We start from the raw sequence: 15,196 nt of genomic DNA, 5'->3' as shown, positions 1-15,196 counted from the left end.
GCTTCAGAAACTTATGTGGGGGATGAAATAGTGAAGACTGGCCATTAATCTTCTGACTTCCATAAACTGTTCCTAATGTCAATAAAATGGGTGAATCGTACACAAATCTCAAGGTAAAAATGTGTCCCAGTAATCTTCTAACCTACATGGACAGTTCATAACGTAAATAAAATCGTCTAATCACGCCCAAAACTCATGGTAAAAAAAAATAAAAGCGTCCCACTACTGAAAGAGTTAATGACACACTTCTCTCCCTCTTCTTCTCTCTCTCAGAGGCGAAAAGGGGTACTCACCAACACAGAACAGCCTGGAAACAAAGAAAAACAGATAATCAGCACATAACAAACACGGACATGCAGACGACAATAAAAAATAACACTATACAAATTACATGAATTCTGACAAGGGCAACAACAACACGATATAAAAATAGATAAATAAATAAAATAAACCCAATAAAAAAATGCGTCTCAAAATATAAGCTTAAAAAATTACGAGGATATGTGTGTCTTAAGAGTCATCGGCAGCAGGAAAGACAGAATCAGATGCAGAGTTCAAGAGTGTACCAATAAGAGGGAAGGGAAGCTGGGAACACTGGTAATGGCAAGAGGTAACAATAGCAACAGCAGTAATAGTAAGGCAAACACAACAGGCATGACTGGAATAATAGATGAAAGGACGTGCTATATATAGATCACCAGAGAGAGAGAGAGAAAGAGAGAGAGAGAGACAAAAACACTAAAAACAAAAGACGTACCATTCATGAGAGAGAGAGAGAGAGAGAGAGAGAGAGAGAGAGAGAGAGAGAGAGAGAGAGAGAGAGAGAGAGAGAGAGAGAGAGAGAGAGAGAGAGAGACTAAAACAAAAGACGTACCAGCCATGAATACAGAATAAATTTTTACTTTTTTATTTATCTTTTATGCAAGAGGGAAACTAGCAAAGGCCAACGAAAAAATGAAAAAACGGCCCACTTCAAATGCAAGTTCCCTAAAAATTTGGAAAGAATTCATCCGAAAGACAGGGACAAATGTCTTGAAACCTCCCTTTTAAAAGAAATCAAATCGTAAGAAGATGGAGATACAGAAGCAGGCAGGGAGTTCCAGAGTTTACCAGAGAAAGGGATGAATGATTGAGAATACTGGTTAACTGTTGCATTCGAGAGATGGAGATACAGAAGCAGGCAGGGAGTTCCAGAGTTTACCAGAGAAAGGATGAATGAATGATTGAGAGTACTAGTTAACTCTTGTATTAGAAAACTGGACATAATATGGATAAGAGGAAGAAGAAACCGCATTATCTGTACCTTTAATTCGTCCTGTGATCTTCAGTAGTATCCCCTTTACTTATCAATCTGACCGACCACTCTCCCTAGATATGTTTGCCACCAATGAGGACACATGTGGCGGGAGTGACGGCGTGAACTCTACCAGCTTGTGAAAATGTGCAAGTATTTTTCGCACCTTTACCGTCAGAAATGTCATCACGAGCCCAGGTAAAGTGAAAACGTGAGAGAAAACGTAAATAGGACATACAACAGAAGCATACAACAGAAAATGAGGAGGGGAAAAAGAAAACGATGTGTGTTTAGTAGGGGTGAAATGTAAACTAGTGTATATTTTTGTTTGTCCTCATTTCCTAGACAAAACAACAAAATAAACAAAGGAGATAGAAAGAAAACACACACACACACACACACACACACACACACACACACACACACACACACACACACGGTAGCTCAGTGGTTAGAGCGCTGGCTTCACAAGCCAGAGGACCAGGGTTCGATTCCCCGGCCGGGTGGAGATATTTCACATGTAGCCCCTGTTCACCTAGCAGTGAGTAGGTACGGGATGTAAATCAAGGAGTTGTGACCTTGTTGTCCCGGTGTGTGGTGTGTGCCTGGTCTCAGGCCTATCCGAAGATCGGAAATAATGAGCTCTGAGCTCGTTCCGTAGGGTAACGTCTGGCTGTCTCGTCAGAGACTGCAGCAGATCAAACAGTGAAACACACACACACACGAACGATAAAACTAAAACATGTAATATATGAAACCAGAAAAAAAATGAGGAAAAGAGAAAATTAGAACATGGAAAACGAAAACAGAGAAAAGAGGACGAGGACGAGGAGGAGGAGGAAGGAAAGAGGTCAATGAAGGAGCGTGGGAGGAGGAAGAGAATGAGAGAGGTTCAGTCGAGAAATGAGGACAATGATGAGTAACACGAAGAAGAAGAAGAAGAAAATAAAAAATTACTTATAACAACACAAACACATCCACCACCACTAACAACAACAACAACACAAGCCGCCCATTACATAACACCCGCACACGAAACATCATTAATGGATAGTTATTGATAATTAATGAGCTAAATGATTGATTTCCACGTATATAACTCAACTCCGCCCACCAACCAGTCTGTGTGTGTGTGTGTGTGTTACCTTAATTTGCTTTATGATAACCAACTACTACTTTGCAGACTCTTTTTCAGATAGCTCTCTCTCTCTCTCTCTCTCTCTCTCTCTCTCTCTCTCTCTCTCTCTCTCTCTCTCTTATCCCACTCTCCTCTCACTTTAAGTCTTCTTCCTCCTTCTTTACTTCCCACCAAGTAATGACCAGAGGAGGAGGAGGAGGAGGAGGAGGAGGAGGGAAAAAATATCAAGAATGAAGGAGAAAGGAGATGAGAGAGAGATTTGAGAGAGAGAGAGAGAGAGAGAGAGAGAGAGAGAGAGAGAGACAGACAGACAGACAGACAGACAGACAGACAGACAGACAGACAGACAGACAGACAGACAGACAGACAGACAGAGCAAGAGAAAAAAAGGGAATAACAAAATTAAAGCAAGAGGGAAGGAAAGAAGGGAGATGAGGAGGAGGAGGAAGAGGAGGAGGAGGAGGAGGAGGAGGAGGAGGAAAGACACACATACTAAGAAACGCTTTGAGATTTTTCTTCCGTTCTCTTCCTCATGAATTTAGTCCTCCTCCTCCTCCTCCTTCTCCTCCTCCTCCTCTTCTTACTCCTCCTCCTCCTCTTTTACGCTAAGTTACAATTTCTGGAGAGTAAGTAAGAAGGAGGAGGGAGGAAACAAGGAGAGGAGGGAGGAACCAGAGAGGAAAGGAGAGGTGAGAGAGGACGGAAGGAAAGAAAAGAGGAAAGAGGAGGGAAATGAGAGGAACATGGAAGGAGAATGAAGGAGAGATAAGAAAGAATGAAAAAGCTGGAAGGAGGAGGAAGAATGGAGGGAGGGAAGAATGAAAGAGGGAAATGAGAGATAAAATAATGGTTGTTAACTTTTGTACTATAAATATGAAGTTACAATGATGAGTGTAGTAAGATGTCAACACGAGACACCACTGAGAGACAAGACCCAGATTCACTTTGAGTTTTGTAAAGCCATTGGGTGTCTAGGAATTTCCCTTTCATATATTAGGAGACAAGTAGTTTGAGGTGAGCGATTAGAGAAGTATTGCTACATGAATCGAAGCAGCAACGTTGCCAACACAAAATGCCGCAATCAACCTGACATGCACCTTTCATTTCAAGGCTAGATTTCGCTGCAAACAAGAAAACACACAACTGTCTGCTCGATACATGCCGCGGTGCATAAAATGAAGCAACTTTTACATTGGTTTGCTAACTTGGCAGGAACATGCCGCTGCTGCTGCTGCTGCTGCTGCTGCTGATGCTGCTGCTGCTCAGGGGAGAGGAAACATTCCAATAGTTCGCAATAACATGATAGTGCGGCAGGAAAAGTGTGTCACTCTTTACCATTAACATGATACTCAACCAAAGGGAACACGCCACTGACACGCTCCGCGGCAGGTCACCTTGCTCATACTAATTAGGTCACGTGATACACCTGTGTGTGTGTGTGTGTGTGTGTGTGTGTGTGTGTGTGTGTGTGTGTGTGTGTGTGTGTGTGTGTGTGAGAGAGAGAGAGAGAGAGAGAGAGAGAGAGAGAGAGAGAGAGAGAGAGAGAGAGAGAGAGAGAGAGAGAGAGAGAGAGAGTTAGTCAATCATGGAATAATTCATTGTTATACGATAACCTCTAATTGCAGTTCTGAAAGTGAGTGAATGAGTGAGTGAGTGAGTGAGTGAGTGCTTGAGTATGTGTACATAGTGTAAGTAGAAATTATCATTATCAGCATTAGCAATCAACATGACTCGCAGTTATAACTTATAAGCTGGAACAGGTGTAACTAGTGAGGTGTTGCCTAAGTGAAAACTTAAATTGGTAAACACGGCGCTGTACAAAGCTACAGATATCAACACTTATGATATAAAATGCCAGATTGCACCGCGAACCCCCAGTACACCAGTAAGAGCGGAGAGGAAGACCAAGAGTGCCGAAGGTCGCGCCAAAGCCCATCACGGCGCGCCAAGGAGGCTTAAGTTGTGTCACCGCCACCATAATACTGTGTCATCGTGCGTTGTAACTCGTAAGGTACTGTTGATAAGCATTACAGTGCTATCAGTAGATTCAGTACTGAAAGGTGTTACCAAAGCGTTGTGTCCTGAAGCTGCTCATTGAGCAGCATCTTATTTTATTTCTTCCTTCACAGCAAAAGGTGAAAATACCTTGTCTTACAAAGAATGTCCTTACGACAGCACTGCTTCTTTATCCTACTGCATAAACCTTCCATAGGAGCAGAATGGTATAGTGAGTGCATGGGCTGGAACAGTGGCGTTCCCACTAATCTAATGTGATCACACTTCATAGTTCTCTTCCTCTGGCCGAATCTCATGTAACCCTGTGGTCAACCTTCTCTTAGGCCGCAGCCTCACAACACTTGGCGCCCATACTTGAATGGGTTGCAGAGTATGGCAGCCTCTATCTGACGCGACCTTCATATTCTCATCACTTTGCTCTTCCCAGTCCCGCCCTACACACTATCTCATATCACCTCTTCGGCGGTGCACAGTGATAGATCTAAAGAAAACAACAGCGTGTTTTTTTGTTAGTGATTACTACCATTCATCAGTTTTCGATACCGTTATATTTGTAATTACGAAATTACTATATGTAATTTTGAGTATTTGGAATTGACACGAAGGTGAACGGCAACTATAAAGGCTGAGGAAAGTTGTGGATTTTCTTTTCAGACCATGGAGTCCTCCAAGACCTCGAAGAACCCCAGGACAGCATCTGAGGTCACCAAGGAGTGGCTGGAAGCTGTCTTGTGTCAGTATGAGTCCAAAACTAGGCCCAGGTCAACTGTGAAGGTGAACTCCTTCGAGGTCAATCCAGGTCGGTAATCAGCAGTTTGTATACCATCATTACAGCTCAGCTCAATTCCGTACCCAAACCTCTCCCCCTCTAATGTTGATTATTCATCAGGAAAATAAAGCACCTCGGTCGTCTGCTGCCAGCCCTCACCATTACGGATCGAGCTCAAAGCTCATAGACCGATCTTCGGGTAGGATTGAGACCACAACACACTCCACACACCGAGAAAGCGAGGCCACAACCCCTCGAGTTACATCCCGTGCCTACTTGCTAATAGGTGAACAGGGACTACACATTAAGAGGCTTGCTTATTTGCCTCGCCGCTTCCCGGGACTCGAACCCGGACCCTCTCGGTTGTGAGCCGAGCGTGCTAACCACTACACTATGCGGTGTGTGTGTGTGCGTGTGTGTGTGTGTGTGTTCAAAGAAATGTTTGCTTCAGGCTGTCCGAAGGGTGAAAACTTCAGTAGCGACGTGATGAGGATCGTGGCTGAGGGCCAGGTGACGCCAGCGGGAGGCACACCTTCGCCCGCCCACTACAGCTTCATTGCCAAGTTTCTCACCGGCAGCGAGTTCGAGCATACAGTAGCAAAAGAGTTCGGGGCACCGCAGAGGGAGTTAATTACTCTTTCCGAAGTCGTGCCAACCTTAAACGCTTTCCAGGAAGAGCGAGGTGGTGGCAAGTATCACATTAACGCGCCTGACTACGTGTACGGCGTGTGCGAAGGTAGCGAATACTTATTGATGATGCAGGACTTCACGGAGGCCAGGTATGTGTTGCACGTGCTGTCTTCAGTACTGGAGTGGATGGGAACATGAACAGAGTCCTCTAGCCAGCAATGTCAGCATGCACTGTATACTGCCATGACAGCACAAACTAACGATACATACAAAGACATTTCTTGCAATACTAAAACTATACAGACAGCCACGCCTGCTAATATTACACCCACGTACTCTTTACATGTTTGCCTCTTCCACAGGTTCAAAGTCGGGGATAAACGACGTGGTTTGAGTGTTTTGCAGCTCGAGACAGCAGTACGGCACTTGGCCCATCTCCACGCTGTCTCCTACGCCTTCAACCGCAACCACAATTTCCTGGCTAAATACCCACGCTTCGTAACACCTCCACTCATGAACAGTTTGATTGGAACGTTTGTTCGGGTGATCTTAGAGGGTATTATGGAGAACTTTTTAAAGGATCGGGAGGAGGAGTTCCCAGGTGTGCTAAAGACCCTCACCTCCAACAAAGATAAACTTGTCAGTAAAATAGTAGACATTCTAACTGTCACCGGGAAGGAATCAATCGTATGTTTGTGCCATGGGGACTACTGGACCAACAACTTCATGTTTAAATATGACGAAGAAGGCGTCGTGGAAGATTTCGCAATGATCGACTGGGGGAACGTTGGGTGGCGAAACCCCATTATAGACCTTCTTTACGTCATCCACACATCCACGCACCAGGATCTAAGACGGGACCACCTGAGGGACGTGCAGAAGCTTTATTACGACACCTTCACCTCCGCTGCCGCCAACATGGGTGCACCCTTGCTACACTGGAGATTCGAGGACTTCCTGCAGGAATACCAGAAGTTAGCCGTGATAGGTTTGGTTATGGGTATCCTTGTCAACATGGTGACACTTTCAGCGTCCGGGAAAAAATTAAGCCAAGGCAGCCTCAGCACGGGCTTCATCTCCTGGCTGAAAGTGAAGTCTGCCAAGGCGATGATGTCCTTGCCAAATTCGTTACTGGTTAAGATGGGATACTTGAGCATAAAGAAAGACTGGAAATTTTACTTCGAAGAGCTGTCATCTATGAAAAACCCTGAGATGACAACTCGTGTGACGGATTTAATAACTGAAGCATATCGGAACGGTGTGCTGAATGTATAACCCTACTGCCCCAAACTCTGTATAATAACCTCTGTCATAAAAGTTAATTATCCTTATAAGATCAATAGTGATAGAAAAAAAGGACATCGATAAATAGTCTTGCTTAACCCTTTCAGTGCCATGACGAGTTAGCGATTTTATAGCTTCAGAAACTTAGGTTAAGATTACATTAATAAAGACGTCCATAGACTCTTACTAATGCAAATAGAATTGTTTCATCTTACCCAAAAATCATATTAAAAATGCTTCTCAGTATTGAAGGGATTAAAAGCCGCGAGAAAACTTTCGTATTCACCTCTGTATGATGTACTTTGCGTTTTCCTTTATTCATAAGTCTTGGAATAGTACATCAGATGCCAGGTCAACCGATCAGAGGACTTGATATTGAAAGGAGACACTGAAACCACAAGAAATGATGGTAGGACGTTCGCCCGTATTCAGAATCCCTTGCTCTCTCACCACCAAGGCCACAGAGACAACTATAGCCGGGTTTTCAAGACAGTTTCTCCTTATAATAAACTAGAAATCTTGCCAATCCATCACCAGAAACGTAAAAATATCCCTGAAAACACGAGTATCTTTAACTAGAGCCTTTGGAAAAGTGGTGATGGTGAGACAGTAAAGCGTTTCAGAGTACGAGCCGTTGTTTGACTTGTTCTTGACCGTATAATTATAACCAACACGAGTTTATCAGTCCTTAACATCTGCACACTATCAGATCACTACGACCAGATAGTTTATCGATGAGGGTTTTTCATACATCGTCTGCATTTAGTCTTATCTGTCGGGCAAGGAGGCTACCATATCTCACGTCCTCACCCTGTCCGTGGATCTGCGAGCATTTTGTGGCAGGTGGGAACACAGATAGACTGTACTGTGTGTATGTTAGACCCCAGTCCCAGTGCGCATGGAGGACGGTTTTTAAATATGTAGCCTATACTCTCTGTATTCTTAACACCTCGCTCTCTGACTGTTTTCATAGGCTACATTTAGAAATGGCGATATAGCTGTTTTCTCTCTCTATTTCCCCCCGTCTGATGCTAAACTATTGTTAAACTATGCATGCATCACTACAATTATGTTCACACCCTTAAAAACGCTAATCATCGTGACTTTGAAACGTAATTGACTTGAGATAAGACACCGAAACATTTAGGAAGGATGTTTTTGACAGATTTATCTTGTGATGTGTTATTGGAGAGAGAGAGAGAGAGAGAGAGAGAGTGTGTGTGTGTGTGTGTGTGTGTGTGTGTTCGGGTCAACACATTATAGGTGAGGCAGGGGTTGGTTACTGAAGGTAAGACAAGTAAGAAAGTTAAAGTCTGAAGGGTAAGACCACATATGTCGTTCAACAAAATTGGAACAAATAGGTTTTGTTTTCGTCTACCTTGCGGGAGTCACTCAGTTATGGACTCATACTTTTGAAACTACAGATGTTATTTATTGTTAACACTGCTGAACAATTTATGAGAGATTTACTGCGGAAGGAGGGCATGAACAAACCTTGCTGGTGAAGGATCGGTGTGGATTCTGTGTCTAAAGGTTGTATGTTCAAGGATTCCACGACCACTGCAACCCAGCAATATGGCGATTAGCGATCCTTCACTTGCACCATCTTCTTTCTCATACTATATAAATGTTTACACCATGAGTTCACATGTGTGCATGATTATTTATGTATGTGTGTGAGATTGCAGTTTATAATCTAACTGGAGTTGGCGTAAAGTATGGTAACATTGAAGAACAATAATAATATTTAAGACACACGGTCACACGTGGTGCTGCAGTAAGGATAGTAACGACAAATAAAATTATCTAATAGTTCATGCTATATTTCTTTACATCTTGACACTGCAGCGTAAATATACATGGGAATAATTTTACCTCAACGAATCAGGGTATCACCAATGTGTGAAGGTTCGAAACTCATTCAACGCAGACGTGACGCGCACCTCGCCTAGCGCCACGCCAGACGGTAGCCGAGGAAGGATATACACGGAAGCTTAAGGCACCGGTCAGCGGGGGAGACAGAGGGCAGGAGTCTGTTGAGATTACCAGTTGTTTGGCAGTGTGAGTATGTATATTGAGTACCGGTGATTTGGCAGTGTTGGTATACATATCAGTGTCATTAAGCAGGCTTGGAACACTTACCCGTAATGGTGGCTTGTATGAGAAGTCAGCAGGTCCCTGTATATCCTATGCAGTGTCGTGGAATGCCCAGGATATTAGGGAAATACTACTCACAGCAAGGGACTTATTTGTTATTAATGCTAGAGGTAAAGCAACTTCTTTTTTTTTTTTTTTTGGCAGGTCTTTATAAAATGTGTAGTAAAGCCATCTAGATGGACCAGCTGATGTATCTGAGCTTTGGCATCCTTTGCTTTAGTTCTCTCATCAGTTCCTGGGTTAGTGTCTGTCAGTTGTGGTGTCTGTGGTAGTTGCCTGTATATTGGCGAAGGCTGCTGAGTTGTCCATAGTTTTGTTTGGGTTAAGGATGCTGTAAACATGCTCCATGTGGGTTTAGGATGCTATATATTTTAGCATGGTCGTACTCCAGAAGCTTCCTCTCTCTCTCTCTCTCTCTCTCTCTCTCTCTCTCTCTCTCTCTCTCTCTCTCATTTGCTTTATCAGTTTACCATTATCCTTGTATAGATTTAGTGTGTGTGTGTGCTTAGAGATTTATTTCTTTATTTTTGTTATTTATTTTCATTTTTTTTTTTTTCCTTTTTTATTACCAAAGACAAAAAGAAATCACCACAATGGACTACCGCCAAATAGAGAAGCTGGTGCCATGCCCTTATAACAGCAGCCATCAGATCATCCCTCACCGCCTGGCAAAGCACATCGTCAAATGCAAGAAGGTAGTGCAGCATTACAGGACCATTGAACTGCCCATAGAAGAAAGCTATGGAAGATTTTGATTAAAATAATCCTTTCAAGTCTAAATTTAGTATTGTACTTGAAGTAAATCGGAAAATATTTCAATATTTGTATCTGAAACTTTTTTTTAAAGCTGTGAAATTTAGGATCATATATATATATATATATATATATATATATATATATATATATATATATATATATATATATATATATATATATATATATATATATATATATATATATATATATATATATATATATATATATATATATATATATATATATATATATATATATATATATATATATATATATATATATATATATATATATATATATATATATATATATATATATATATATATATATATATATATATATATATATATATATATATATATATATATATATATATATATATATATATATATATATATATATATATATATATATATATATATATATATATATATATATATATATATATATATATATATATATATATATATATATATATATATATATATATATATATATATATATATATATATATATATATATATATATATATATATATATATATATATATATATATATATATATATATATATATATATATATATATATATATATATATATATATATATATATATATATATATATATATATATATATATATATATTTATATTTATTTATTTATTTATTTATTTATTACATTATTTCTTCTAACATAAGTAATATATGTTGCATGATGATCATACAATAGAATCTAGGAAGGGTGATGCTACCAGTCCTACATCCACACTCAGGATTGAGAGTGGCACACCTTTATACTTTATGATCATGAGTGTTTTGAACATCCAGCCACAGCATAGTAATATACAGGCACTGCTAAATAAGTACTGTACTGGCTTGCTTCAACCTAGCAACAAGTAGATATATCAAGATGAAGTGGAGTCACTCTTTTGTTGGTCATGAAAGATTGAGAAATTCTAAATTGTATTACTAACTTCCCTCTCTGTGTCCTGCCTTTTCAGAACTTCCCCAATGCAGATATGAAAGTTTGCCTCTTCAATGCAGTGCATGTGGTGCCAAGCCATCAGTATCAAGCACACTTGCTGGAGTGTGACAGCAGAGGATTGGTCGAGCGAGAACTCTATTTCAGTGAGTCTGGTTCTTTCTTTCCTTTTAATGTATCACAGGTAGCAGTGGAAGTGCTATGATACAATTAATGTATTTAACAAGTTTGTAACAGGAAACCATGTCTCATGATAGGACAGCTTTGAAATTCCCTGATACTTAAAACAAAATAGGGTTTTTTTATGTAAAAGGGATGATAATATTGATCTTTATGTTCTGCAGAACCAAGTGTGACAAGCAATGCCCCCGAGGTGAAGCCTGAGTCTGTTTTAGTGCAGAATACAACTGCCATTGCTGAGGACTGGGAGACAGAATGTGTGCAGTCATCATACTCACCTGAAGAGCAAAGCCTTTACAAAGAATTTGTTAGGTATGAAAATCTGCTTTTTTGTTCCTTTGAGTTTTATCATATATATGTTCTTAGGAAATAATAATATTATGTTGCATGTAATCTGATACTTTTCTAAGAATGGAAAATATTAAAGGCATTTTTATGAAGTAGCCTGGTGGAGTATGTTCGGAATAACATGAAGGGACAGAATAAGAAATGAGGAGGTAAGAAGAAAGTGTTTAGAGAGAGTTGGTGGGACAGGCAGAGGAGTGAGTGTTGAAGATGGTTTGAACATGTGGAGTGAATGGAAGAGAGAAAATTTGGTGAAGTGAATGAGGTCAGATGTTCATGGTGAAAGGTTAAGAGGAAGGCAGTGCTTGAAGTGAATTAAATGAATGAGAGAGTAATGATGGTACAGCATGCAAGAACTATTGTGTGTGATAAGAGGTGAATGTTGAGGCACAGTGTTGAGTACATGAAAATGACATGGTCTCAGCAAGTGGATCGGAAGGGTGTGGTGTATGGAGCCAGTTAGGGTTCATTTCACTTTATAGGAGGTAATAGCCTGTATCTGCTGTGGTCTGATGATTTGAGTATGTATAGGATAAGGAATAGTCTGGTATATAAAAGATCAGGGATAAATCATTATATACTCTTAGGCCTTGCTGTGGAAATTTGAGGCCACCTGTGCTGTCTTAGTAGTGATGTCCATGAGACTATCCCTTTACACTAGGGGCTTCATTTTTTACATTGTTGTAGATTTCGATCACAGACAAAGAAATATTAAGTTCTTTTCCAATAAGTGTGTAAATGTATGATGTGTGTTATCACTTCCAGGAGAACACCAGCTGGAATGAGTAAGAGTGCCCGCAAGGCTTGGAGACTGAATGAAATTCAACGAGTGAATCGCCTCAAGAATGGATTGTTAGTATCAACCTATAAAATGTTGTGCTACTTCTGTGAAATTACTGGAAGGATTATTACCAATATAATTCTTCGCTCTCAAATATTGTTAATTGCTTACTTAAAGAAAATAGTTGCCATATGCCTTTTCTAGATTTGTGAATGCTGCAGACAACTTTACATCTATTTGGCAACCTTTTCCTTTCCTGACTCATTGGTATACCTCACTGACTTTCACTTCAGCCTCTTTCATCATTCTCGCTCAAGATTCTTCCATAGACTTTTTTTTGGTACACAAGTAAACTTGTCTCTAGATAACCTATGTTGTGACAGCCTTTATTTTCATATAGGGATACAACAATTACTTTCCTTCTTGTAGTTCTTTATGCCTCCATTCCAGTTCATATATTTAAAAGTCTCTCTACTATTACTTCACTTCCATGCTTTAACATATCTGCACTTATTCTATCTATATAATGAATAGTACTGAATCACATGTTTAGCTGCCAGTGTGAAGATATAAAGTAAACTTTTCCTCCTCCACAGGGTAGGTGGTGACTCTCAGAGTGACACTAACACCTCTGCACCAGAAATAACTCGTCCATCTGCAAGTAGTGGGGCCATTCAAAAGTCTCAAGGTATATAGTGAATGAAGGTTATTTTTATGCAAATTGCATCTTTACTGAGGATTTGTGCATTTCTTTATGATAGTATGTTTCCCGTTAATCAAATCTAGAAGCTATATCACTTCATTTCATTTATTTATCTCTGACTTCTAGCTGATGAATTATTTGATATTATAGTTAAAAGACAAATATACAGGTTTGAATAAGCTGCATGCCCCATACCATTCTCTTTTGACTAATGTATTAAAGTTACTAAATAAATTATCAAAAGTCTTGACAGTATTTCCATTCAGATTCATGTCAACATTCAATCATTCATTTATCTTGTTACTATTCCCTGTGTCATGTAAAAGAATATTAAGATTTTAGAACAAGAAGACTGTACCCCATCTGTGTTTAAAGGAGCAGGAATTATCCATTTTTGATGTAGGCAGCATCTCTCAATTGTCTTTAAGGGCAATATTAGCCTGATTCATAGATAAAATTGATTTTTATATAGTCTTCTGTCATCTTTTGGTCACCCAGCTAGCCATTCTCCTACAGAAAGAGCTGAGAGCTCATACTGACCAATCTTCAAATGAGACTGATACCATTCACACACCACATACTTGTACAGTGGCAGTGAAACCACAATCCCCCTTGGGCTGCATCCTGTACCTACTTATTGCTAGGTGAACAGGGGCTAAATATTAAGAGGCTCAGCTATTTGCCTCAACATGCTTGGGACTCAAACCCAGGTGCTGTCAGTTGTGAGCTTAGTATATACTTTTGAATATTTTTCTTCCTTGCCTCTGTAGTGCTTTATCATCCCTTATTAATATTTGTTTCTCTTACAGATAGATTAAGGCTTGAATCCACCAGAATAATTGGCCAAACAAATCAGAAAGACTTGAGTTCTGATACAGCCACAGCCTTCACTTCTACCCTGAAAGTGCCCAATGATAATGACAAGTATCAGGTGTGAAATGCTGTTGTTTAATCCTTGTTTTTCAGTTCCTTTTGATGTTTGTGTTAGTCATAACTAAGTAATAATTAGACTATCTTTATTATTGACATCTTAAAGTTCGTGCTCAAAATATCAAATAACATTTTCTCTACAGGGACCAAAAGACATGACAAAGATGACAAACTTCATTAAGGAGAAGCGAAAACTAGAGAAGAAGCTCATTGAAATAAAAAAGCTGGAAAATATGAAGGCAGATTCCAATGAAAAGCTAACGAACCAAGAGGAGGTAAAGATTTTCTTGAAGAAGGACATTGAGGAAAAACTGGCAAATCTCATGGCAAATGTGAATATGTAGTGTTCATGAAGGGAAGGTACATTTTCAGAGTTCAGAAATGTCATTCAACTTTAAATTAAGTTAGACATCTTGCAGATAAGAATCTATGGTAGTGAACTTTATGCATGCACCAATGCACCAATCATAATTGCCTTGCTGAAAGGGGACGAGGGACATAGGGTGTGGGTTTTATATGGGCTTATCTTAATAGAAGCCATAAATTTTCCTAGATTTAGTTTATTAGTCTAATGTTAGTCATAAAACATTCACTTGTTTTAAAATCATATAAAACATGATTAAAGCCTCATTTTATTTATAAGATGAAGTGACGAGGACTGACAGGGAAACCATGCTTGCTTTGGGGTCCGAGGGGTCTCCAAGCGCATGGGTTCAAATCCTGTCCACGGTCCGAGTGTAGGTTGGGCTTCCTCACTCGGGTGGGCTTTGAGATAGGAGGTACCCCAAAAAAGTATCTCCTTTAGCCCATAAACTCCCGTGAAAAGCCCACATGGTATAAATAAAAAAAATAAATAAAAATACAGAAACCTCACTTGAAGCTATGTTGCGTTAGGTACTTTCCTTAGATTATGAGCTAGAGCTCTCCTTATACTTAGTGGTAATTTCATCAGTAATTACATACCATTGGAGAATGGATTTTAGTTTCTAGCTTGTGCACTGAATATAATTGATATTGTATAATTTTGCACCTATGATAGAACTTCACTTGCAATGAGTGATGACCCCATCAGTATTGGGCACTGATGATTCCCCAAAGAAATAAACTTCAGTATCAGTAATATGATGACCTTGACATGAGACTCAACACAATGTCAGTATTCAGGTTATACCTTGACCTTATTGGGATCTTTTCATATTAATTGGTTCTTGTTTAGAAAAAAAAAGTTTTGAT

At 39.7% G+C, this 15,196-nt stretch overlaps 1 protein-coding gene across 5 annotated transcripts; it reads left to right on the top strand.

Moving 5' to 3' along the window:
- The first annotated feature begins 4,481 nt into the window (after positions 1-4,481).
- Positions 4,482-15,057, top strand: LOC123509639. 5 transcript variants are annotated; one of them, XM_045264074.1, is made up of 9 exons: positions 7,911-7,974; positions 9,020-9,192; positions 9,863-9,983; positions 11,044-11,170; positions 11,369-11,516; positions 12,315-12,401; positions 12,927-13,018; positions 13,843-13,964; positions 14,107-15,057. In XM_045264074.1, the coding sequence occupies exons 3-9, from the start codon at positions 9,882-9,884 to the stop codon at positions 14,305-14,307; spliced, it is 879 nt and encodes a 292-aa protein (XP_045120009.1). In that variant the 5' UTR covers positions 7,911-7,974; positions 9,020-9,192; positions 9,863-9,881; the 3' UTR covers positions 14,308-15,057. The 5 variants fall into 5 exon arrangements, 3 of the variants coding, with proteins under 3 accessions (XP_045120010.1, XP_045120009.1, XP_045120011.1); XM_045264075.1 differs by lacking the exon at positions 9,020-9,192 and having other exon boundaries at positions 7,835-7,974; XM_045264076.1 differs by lacking the exons at positions 7,911-7,974; positions 9,020-9,192 and adding an exon at positions 9,435-9,527.
- Positions 15,058-15,196: the final 139 nt, after the last annotated feature.

The sequence above is a fragment of the Portunus trituberculatus genome, chromosome 27 (assembly GCF_017591435.1).
Source record: "Portunus trituberculatus isolate SZX2019 chromosome 27, ASM1759143v1, whole genome shotgun sequence".
Lineage (NCBI taxonomy): Eukaryota > Metazoa > Arthropoda > Malacostraca > Decapoda > Portunidae > Portunus > Portunus trituberculatus.
Note: the sequence above shows the minus strand (reverse complement) of the source record. Positions and strands in the feature narration are given on the sequence as shown.

What these genes read in the sequence shown, in the direction of transcription:
- LOC123509639 (XM_045264075.1), top strand. Translation starts at nt 9,882, where the DNA reads ATGGACTACCGCCAAATAGAGAAGCTGGTGCCATGCCCTTATAACAGC. An exon ending in ACATCGTCAAATGCAAGAAG is followed by an intron (nt 9,984 to 11,043) that starts GTAGTGCAGCAT and finishes CTGCCTTTTCAG; the next exon opens with AACTTCCCCAATGCAGATAT. An exon ending in ATGATAATGACAAGTATCAG is followed by an intron (nt 13,965 to 14,106) that starts GTGTGAAATGCT and finishes TTTTCTCTACAG; the next exon opens with GGACCAAAAGACATGACAAA.